The sequence below is a fragment of the Fukomys damarensis genome, unplaced genomic scaffold (assembly GCF_012274545.1).
Source record: "Fukomys damarensis isolate Sample0158 unplaced genomic scaffold, DMR_v1.0_HiC HiC_scaffold_17, whole genome shotgun sequence".
Classification (NCBI taxonomy): Eukaryota; Metazoa; Chordata; class Mammalia; order Rodentia; family Bathyergidae; genus Fukomys; species Fukomys damarensis.
The window spans coordinates 2,270,271-2,280,690 of record NW_022900929.1 but is presented as its reverse complement, the minus strand read 5'-3'; the positions used below and the strand labels follow the sequence as shown (position 1 = coordinate 2,280,690).

Here is a 10,420-nt window from a genome sequence, read left to right as displayed (position 1 = left end):
AAAAAAAAAAAAAAAAAAAAAATTTTTTTTTCCTTTAGGATGATACCCAATTATAATTAGCCCCTGCAATTAAAAAACAAGGAGACTGGGCCAGGGATTTAGCTCAGTGGTGCTGCTGCCTGCCTCACAAGGAAACTGAGTTCAATCCCCAGATTTAAAAAAACAAAACAAAAAACCAAGCAGATTAAAGTGAACAAAAATATGTAAGGAGGTAGCTCACTACAGCTTTACTTAGAATCCATAAAGGTGGAAAGCAGCAAGGAGCTACATCCACCTACTGGACCACCACCAACTGCTCAAACACATTCATGTGAAAGGTCTCCAATCAGAGGGAAATGAAAACAACAAGTGGATAAACAGATTGAGGCATAATCCCCTTTTAAACATTTTCTCCTTATTTCTTTTCCACAACACTGGAGATCAAATCCAGGGCCTTCACACTGAGCTACATTCCCAGCCCTTTCCTTATTTTTATTTTTTAATTTTAAACAGGGTTTAAGTTGTCCACTTTAGGTTCAAATTTATACTCCTCCTGCCTCAGACTCCCAGGGTGCTCAGATTATAGACATGGTCATAATTTCATTTTTATAAAAAGTACCTAATCTATTCTGGTGCACTGTATATCAAACAACTAAAAGATTAATCCTGAAGGGCAGACTTTACATATATTTGCAATGTTTGTCCCTTTTCATCATAAACATATATTATATCTGTAATCAGAAAAATAAAAGCTCAAGAATAACAATATAGTTCAGAAAATGCAAGACACTAAAACAGTTTCTAAAGAATAATGACTCTACGGTTTGTTAATGAGTATCAAAACCTGGTTTCATTAATGTTTACTAAGTGAAAAGTTAAAACTTGACCACCACAAAATTTATTAAATTTACCTTTATTTCCAATGTAATATCCAGATATGGATCAAAAGTATCTGAAACGCCCTTGCAATTTAAACATTTGACTGAAACAAAAATAAAATGCAAAAGATAAGCAAAGTATAATCAGTATGTCTTTCTCAACTATTTAAATTACAGATCACAAATACTATTTCAAAGTAAAAAAAAAAAAAACAGTATAATTTTTCTTCTGTAGATTGGAGAAAAAATAAATTCATTTTATACACAGTGTAGGAAAATGTGTCATGAATTTGCCCCCCCCACTGGATGGAGTATCAATCAGTGTGACCTCTTAGAATGACAACATGTCAGTATTAAAATTTTAAATACTGATTATGACTCAAATTCTAATACTAAGAATTTATCATCTATAGTTTTACATAGACAAAAGGCTGAGCCCATGGATGCCTCATGGAGCACTGATGGTACTAACAGAACAGAAAGCTAAGTATCCATCAATAGGAAAATAAAATAAATGGAACACTACTGCAGTTATGAAAGAATCTGTTAACCTATATGTGCTCAAACAGATGGATTACTACTAATGTTAAGGGAAAAACGAAAATATCCTATAGCTGGATCTCAGATTACTCATGAGTAAATTATCAGAAGGATGTACCAGATATACAAGGAGGACTCTGTGTGGGTGTAGAGCTTTACTTTCCCTTATTTCTAGTATTTCCATTTTAATACCACATGCATATGTCACTTTATCAACTTGTGAACAAAAACTTACCTCTTGATCTTAGGTATCCTCCAAATATCTGACAAACAAGTGTGGTGGCCTGGGTGTGTCTATCTAATCTGAAAAAGACAAAACAATGACATAAGAATTCTGTAAAATTATGGACGCTATGACTAGATTTTAAAAGCATATATATTTGTAAAAGAATAAGAATTCAGAGAGGAAAGCCACAAAAAATAAAAAATTAATATACAAAAATAAAAATCAGTATGAAAGGAGATGTCTGTGCTAGGAGTGTGGGTGGTAGTGGGTGGGTTAAGAAAGTTATAGAACTGTCTCGCCCATCTTTCTCAAGTTAGTATTTAGGATTAGGAAAAAGCTATAAGAATTGACAGGGGCCGGGGATTTAGCTCAGCGGTTCGGTGGCCTGCCTTGCAAGCGCAAGGACCTGAGTTCAATACCCAGTACCAAAAAAAAAAAAAGAATTGACAGAGAGAGAGAGAGAGGAGAGAAACACATTTATAAGGCTGGAGGTCAACAATGTCTGGTACAATTAGAAACGAGAAACAAGTACTTTTAGATGTACCAAGGCATGCTGACACTCAAAAATTAAATAGTAGCAACCAATATTCATTTCCTGACAGCTGAAATTGAACAAATTCAAACTGTTTATATCTTTCTAAATTTTAGTCATTTTAAAATAATGCAAATCAGGAAGGGAAGAAGTAATGCAAAGCCAAGAGGTAAAGCAAACAGAAGAAATGACTTATACTTACTTATTGCTTCCATTCAAGCATGCTTTCTGCATAGCATCAACAGTGTACTGAAGAAATTCATGGGCATCTTCTTGGTTTCCAAAACGGAAGTGCCTAGCTATGCCTATAAATTTTCAGACAAGGCTTTTATCATTACATATTGAATGCCTAGGCTGCAAAGTTACATCTTATGTTACTCAGAAAACCCCCAAATAATTACACTTAATGAGAAAGTAGCACTAACATGAGTGCCATCAAGAGCTCAGGGAGCAGCCACAGAATGACTCTTGTGTCTTTACCAAATTAATACAGTTATACTTTATTCAAATCAGCATTGACTGTATTGACTCAAAAGTTTGTCCAAGGACCAGGGATTTAGCTCAGTGGTGCTGCTGCCTGCTTTGGGAGCACAAGGTTCTAAGTTGAATCCCCAGTACCAAAAAAAAAAAAAAGTTTGTCCAAAATGTTAGGTTAGTGCACCCATTTTAAACATGACACTCAAATCCGTAAGAGACTCCATGCAGAACATATTCAATTTATTCAATTATGTACCAATGACAATAAATTATATTCTCAGCTACTCAGTAACATTTCAATCCTCCTAAATGACTAAGCAGTTACAAGAACAAATTATTTTAAAATTATAAATAAAACACTAGCACAGATGTTTTATTAGCACAAAACTATTATACACTGAGTTTTACATGTTTAGGAATATGTGTAAATATATTCTAGCTTAAATTATATAAAACTGCCAATAATCCACCAGTTTTGACCTACAAAATCAACAATTCCATGATTTAACTGTGTGTTATGTACACACATTCAGAGCAATGACACTTTCCTAAATACTAGGCTTTTACTCATGCCTGTTAAATATACACATATACACATACATACATGTGCGTGTGTGTGTGTGTGTGTGTCTAAACATAAATGTACAAATAATCAAAATAATAAAACTGTCCTGGCTAAAATTTAAAGATTTCTGCACTGTCTCCTCTGGTTCCTCAATAATGCCAAGGGCCAATTTAATCTTTAGCAGCTTTTAAGGCAAAGGGGTTATAGTTTACCAATGTATACTTATGCATCCCTATAGATACCAAGCCAGATATCAGATTAAAAGTTTAAAAATTTTTATATGCATTTTTATTACAACTTGGTCAATTAAAATGATGTCAAAATGATATAGAGCCTGGTGTGGTGGTGTAAGCCTGTAGTCCCACCAGGACAGCCTGAAGCCAGCCTGGGCTACACAGTGAGGCTCTGGGGGCACACATAGAAAGTAGCAGGAGAAAGTACATGAGAAAATTTTGTGCAATTTACTAAAAAATTTAAAATTAAACAGAAAAGTGAAGTTTGTTCATAAACTCAGTTAGGCAGTGAGTAAATTTTTGTTTAAGGTTATAATTACTTTTATTTATTTATTTGATACCAGGGATTGAACTTGGGTCCTTGAGCTTGCAAGGCAGGCCACCAAACCGCTGAGCTAAATCCCTGGCCTATAATTACTTTTAGTTTGACAATTCCTATCATTATGTATAATGCAGGATTAATTTACCAAATTAAAACTAATTATAAACCATTTAAAAAAAACCTGAGAGACAGTATCAGAATCAAACTACTCAGCACTGAAATCCAAATAGTTGAGAAAAGGCTTCTGGTAAAACTTAATGATTTCATTAACAAACAATTTGAAATCATTTAAAATTTGCTTGTATTAAACTAAATATGGTCATCTCTTTAAAATTTTTAAATTAGTTTATATAGTAAATGTTTTACTAAACATGTCATTTATTAAAAATATATCCATGTATAGTAAAACGCATGTCGTTTATTTTGTAATAAACTTTGAGCTCTCTCTTTTAAAAAATTATTTAGGCCATTATAGACTGACTAGCTAAAATCCAGGCACGATAGTGCATGCATGTAGTCCCAACTATCTATCAGGCTGAGATAGGAGGATCACTTGGGCAATAATATTAGACTTCACCTCAGGAAAAGACTACCTTGTTAAAAAAATACTTCTCTCTCATTGAGGCCATACTCTTAAGTGAAATAAATAGGACACTTGTGTAAATATCCAATGATTTTTCTGGTGTGAGGAATTAAAAGTGTAAATAAGGATCCAAATGTATAAATGATAATGTGAAATAGGAAGAAAAGGTCTAAAGGGGCAGGGGAAGTGGGAGGGGTAGAGGAAAGGAATAAAGGGAAAGGAAAAATATGAAAACAAAGTCTTGGTAAATAGGGAGGGGTAGAGGGGTTGAAGGGAGGGCAAGGGAATGGGGAAAAAAATAAGAACCAAGGTGCATCATGTAAAGGTACAGGTTCCCAATGATGAATGTAAATGGACTGTATTCCTAAAATGTAGCAATAAACTTAATGAGAAAAAAAAAACTTCTGATTGATACTTACGCTGCATTTCATTGATGACAAACATGGGTTTAATAACATCCCCAGGATTATTGAGTGCTTGGGTAATATGAGCTTGCATTGTACACATCATACAAAATCCTTCTGCATGACCTGAAAGATAGATGACAATGTTCCACATTAGCAAAAAACGACTAGACAGTAAACTATAAATGAAGAGCATATTCCTGAAGTGAAATAACAGCAGCAGCTGCTAGGTGTATGCATTGAGCTATCTACTTTTTTTATTTAATTCTCTAAAAAAACTTAAATGATAAGTATATATTAGCTCTCTCTCACAAGAGAGGAAAAAAGGCTCAGAGAGTTAAAAATCTTCCCAGTCAGATTCAACTCAAACTACTTTTCCTAGTTTCAAAACTTATGGTCTTGGGGACTCTCTATACTACCATTAATTTCAAATGGTGAAAGAATGTCTCCCATAACAGAAGTTAGAAATTTCTAGTAAAAATTCAGGTTTTGCTGGCTACATACTGCAGTCTCTATTACATTTTCTTCTTCTTTTTAAAATGTAATAAATGATTTCTAGCTCATGTTAAGTCGTGCTAGTGGCATCTAGTGGTTAGAAGCCAGGTACATGACTAAACATCCTACAAAGAACAAGATATCCCCTCTTACAGCAATTAGCCCCAAATATCAATAGGTTCTGCCTAGACAAAAGCTGTTTAGAATTTATCTAATAATCTTTGAGAGTACTGAGCTATTTCTAGTTAACTACATCCCACAATAAAGCTAAAAAAATATTTAAGTAGAATCTGAAATGAAAAATACACTAGAGAGGATTAAAAACCGATTAGATGCCACAAAAGAAAACATTAGTGAACTTGACATTCACTATGGATAGAAGACTGCTATAATAATACACCAAGAAAAAAGAAACCTTAACAATTAACAAAAGATTAAGTGAGATGTGGGACAATTTCAAGTTGCCCATAATATGCATTTAATTGCAATCTGAAAGTAAAGAGATGGAACAAATACATCAAGAAATACTTATCTATAAAAGAACAGATTTTTAGGGTGATGGAATGGTTTTGTATTCTGACTGAGGTGACGTGGTGATTTACATGAATGCTATACATGTGTTTAAGTCCAAAACACTTCACACATAAAAAAGTTAATTTTATTCTGTGAAGCGTATGCTTTTTTTAAAATGACCAAAAGTTGTCCCGACATGCACATATTTAAGAACTTTAATAAACCCCAAGTAGAACAAGTGAGGAAATCTTAAAACCAGCTAGAAATAAAAAAACATTCCATATATCGAAAGAAGGGAAAAACTGTGAGAAACAATGCAGACCAGCAGATCATGCCGTAACATCTTTCAAGTATTAAAAATAATAATAATAAGATGTCAGCATCTTTCACAAAGATGAGACTTCCACATCTTGGAGGAGGAAACAGAAGTAGTTTTCCCTATTCCTTCTGCTGTATACAACAACAAAAAATCCTCAGAACTGTATATTCAACAAACATGATTCCGAAAGGTAGAGAAAAGAACAGACATATTAGGGATCTCAGAACCCTAGCCAAGGTAGTGGTTTCTCTAGTTTTCTTTGTGCCTTAAATATTCTAAATTCAGAGATGAAGAAGTCAGCAACCTGGAAACACCATCAAATGCCCAGAACAAAGACACCACAGAAAGCCTGCCTGCTCTCTACAACCAAAGGATTGAGGAAGGGGCAGTCTAATGTGACAGAGAACTTTAGAATGCATTTCCCCACAAATATTATGTTACCTTTAAAAGCCTCTGACCACACCTTTAAAAACCTTTCTGGCTGGGAAGACACCACCCCTCCCAATTCTCAGAGACAGGGACTGACTCAGTCCAGGAGCACCTTTGCTATGCAAACTCAACAGTCTAGAACCATTCCCTTCTATCTGGTCTGTGCATCCCAGGGAGCAGTATTACTCTCTATTAACCAACCACTGCGCCAAGGGCCTGGGCAACTAAGGACCACCTCTGTGGCCTGGACCCAACTAAAACTATTCAAATGAGCTTCCCTGCTTTGCTTTGGTGTGGGGGAACCTCAATAAATGCTCTGCCCTAATGCTTTGCTCTCATTCCTGACTTCTACTTCTTGACCACCATGTCTTTCCCTCATGGTCCTAAGTAGCATACCATGTCTCCTGTCTCCATGAATATCCTGAAATGTATTTTTCTTGAGCCTCCCCTGTGCCTCCACCCAAAGCTGTGCCTGACTAACCATTATGTAAAAGAATAGCCAAATTCTACAGAGCAACTATGACCCACCTCTATCCACACCTGCAGAGACCAAGTGAAGAGCCTAGACTTCACCTGCCAGACACTAAGGCACTCAACTCACCCATTGGGATAGATCTAGAGGAGGTAGGTTAGGAGATGCAACTCTCACAGTGGGTCTAAGTCCCCCTGTCCCATTCAGGTAAAGGTATGTGGAGCCTCCTCTGCCACCCTCACCCAGCAATACAGAAATATGCCTTCTAACCCCACCCCTCAGGGTCAGAATCAGGACTTGCCCAGTGCTAACAAAGCTTCTCCAACTGCAGCATCAGTGGGGACCCTGTGGGGGTGCAACTTCATACTCACCCCACAGCAACAAGTGCCCTAAGTTCAACTGTGAGCCCATGGAGGCTGAGGGAAGAACTTGGACTTCTGCTGAAACCAAGGTTAGAGAAGATCCAGAGTCTCATATATAATGCAAAAACACCCAGATTTCAAATGAAAACCTTTCACTACACCAAGAACCCAAAAATAAACAAAATGATAACACTTCCTAAGCTGGTTCTGAGTTATAAGTAGAAAAAAAAAATCCAAAACAACTATAATTCAGAGAGAATAAAGGGACAAAAGAGATAATACTTCTACACTTCCCTCAGACTGGCAAAATGACAATACCAGTAGACTGATAAATTATGTATGTATAATATAATACCTAGAGCAATCACTAAAACAGCTATAAACACCAAGTAAATAAAAACAGAATTCTAAAAAATATTCAAGTAACCTACAGGGTGCAGAAGTAAAACAAAAACAAAGAGAAGCAAAAAAAAGCACAAAGTGGCACACTAAGCCTTTGTATATCAATAAATCAATAATCCCTCTTAACACTGATGTTCTAAATCACCAATTAAAAGGCCCAGATTAGCAATCCATGGTGTACACACCTGTTAATTCCTACTGTGGGAGGCTGAGCCAGAAGGATCACAAATTTGAGCCCAGCCTGGACAACTTAGCAAGACAGTTTCAAAATGAAAAGTAAAAGGGCCAGGAATTTAGCTCAGTGGCACCACACCTACCTTGCAAGGTCAAGGTCCTGAGTTTGATCCTTGGTACCAAAAGAATAAAATAAAAAATAAAAAATGGGCTGTGGATATAGTGAGTGCAAAGGACCTGTGTTCAATTACTACTAACAAATAAGTGACACAGATTGACAAAATGGATTAAAAAACATGATCCAACTATATGCTGTTTATAACAAATCAAATTCAAATGTAATACTACAGGCAGACTGAAGTAAAAGGATCAAAAATATATATTACTACTCAAAAAAAAAAACAAAACAAAGCTATTACTCAAAAAAAATGTCTATGTTAAAATCAGATAAAGTTAAACTGCAGACCAAAGGCTCTGGGTCCAATCTCCAATACCAAATGAATGAATGAATGATACAGATGGACAAAATAGACAAAGACAGGGATATTTACATAGTTAATGTAAGTACTGCATTACAGATTTAAGGGTCAATCCAGTAGAACACAGGAGTCCTGCAAGACATGGTGGCACATACTTGTAATGCCAACTATTTGGGGAGCTGAGGCAGGAGGATCACAAATTTGAGCCCAGCCTGGACAATTTAGCAAGACTCCTTCAAAATCTGAAAATGGCTGGTACAGCTTACTGGAAGAACATGTGCCTAGCCTGTGAAGGCTCTGGGTTCAATCTTAAATGTGTTTGAACCAAACAACAAAGCTGAGAAAAACATGAATCACTCAAAACTGAGAGGAGACAAAGGAACACCTACATTTAGATATGGAAACCTCAACATCTTTCTGTCAGTGACTCACTGAATAACTCAACAGAAAATCATAAAATATATTGAAAAACTGAACTACATTCTCAGCCAACAGATCAAATCAACATTTATAGAACAGTCCATCCACCAAGAGCAGAATATACATTTGTTTCAGAGGCCTTAAAAAACTTAGGTCTTCTCCAATCACAGTGGAATCAAAACAAGAAAGATAAGAAAATCTCGAAATAACTGAAAGATGTCTAATCCAGGAATGAAAGACTAAGTGTCAAGGGAAATTTTGAAACATACAGAATTGAATAAAAATAAAATTTGGGGATACAAAGTAGTGCTGAAAGGGAAATTTATAACAATTTTCAATATTAGTAGTGAAACTGAGGATATATTAATGCAGGCCCAGAAAACACTGAAAGGATAATAAATATTATGGATACTTTACACAGGTAAATTTAAAAGAAATAGACTAATTTCTCAAAGAAGCAAATTATAACTTATCTAATAAAAAATAATATGTTCAGTGGTCCTACCCTTACTAAGGGAATTCACTTTATGATTTGAAAACTTCCAAAAAGGAATCTCCAAGCCCAGATAGTTGCACTGGAGAATTCTAAACATTTAAAAAAGAACAGCAATTCTATAAGATATCTTCAAAACAAAAAGAAAAAGGGCTGGGGATTTAGCTCAGAGGTTCTGCCGCCTGCCTCGCAAGCTCAAGGACCCCAGTTTGATCCCTGGTACAAAAAAAAAAAAAAAAAAAAAAAAAAAAAAAAAAAAAAAAAAGAAAAGAAAGAAAAAAGAAAAAGCAGCAGCTAATACATACTAACTAGCTACAAATTATATAGCTAATTTTACCCTGACGCCAAAACCAGACAAAGACAGTTCAAAAACAAAAACAAAAAATCTTGTGCATAGATGTAAAACCCCTTACTGATTTATTAGCAAATAAAATTGGGCAATCTATCTGGAGAATTACACACTATGACCAGAGTTTTTTCCAGGTATGCAGAAATAATACAAAAATCAACCAATATAATTCACCATATTAACAGGTTAAAGAAGAAATATCACATGATCATAACAATTTGATGCTGAAATCATCTGACAAAAATCAATATACATTCAGGATAAAAAAATAAGAATCGGGGTTGGGGATCTAACTCAGTGGTGCCACTGCCTGCCTTGCAAGCGCCAAGGTCCTAAATTCAATCCCTGTTACAAAAAAAGAAAAAAAAGAAAAGAATCAGAAAAACAGGAATAAAGACAACAAATCGAGTGCTTTCCTGTAACAGCAGAAAAGAAGCAAAGATGCCTGTTTTCACCACTATTATTCAACAGAGTGCTGGAAGTTCTAGTTAGTGAAATAAGAAAATAAAACAAGGAAATAAATAAGGCCAAGAGACCCATGAAGTGTTATGTACAACTGTTCTGATTGGTACATGACATAACGTGACTACACATGTAGAAAACTTCAAGGAATCTATCCAAAAAAACAAAGCAAAACAAAAGCCTGGAACTAATAAATGACTTCAACATTTTGTACAGTGTACAAAATCAACATGATGTAGAAATCAAATGTATCTCTATATTCCAGCAATGACTGCATAGGCATCAAAATTAAACCAACCAGGAAAAAAAAAA

The 10,420-nt window shown here is 35.3% G+C and overlaps 1 protein-coding gene across 2 annotated transcripts in view; it reads right to left on the bottom strand.

Annotated features, from left to right (window-relative positions):
* Positions 1-10,420, bottom strand: part of Usp42 (ubiquitin specific peptidase 42) — a 45,388-nt gene that overhangs the window by 14,218 nt on the left and 20,750 nt on the right. For both annotated transcript variants that reach the window (XM_010642762.2, XM_019210469.2), the window contains 4 exons: positions 4,755-4,865; positions 2,358-2,460; positions 1,633-1,700; positions 891-961 (listed from right to left, as the gene is read on the bottom strand). In XM_010642762.2, coding sequence (XP_010641064.1) covers positions 891-961; positions 1,633-1,700; positions 2,358-2,460; positions 4,755-4,865 — 353 coding nt within the window. The remainder of the gene's footprint in view (positions 1-890; positions 962-1,632; positions 1,701-2,357; positions 2,461-4,754; positions 4,866-10,420) is intronic.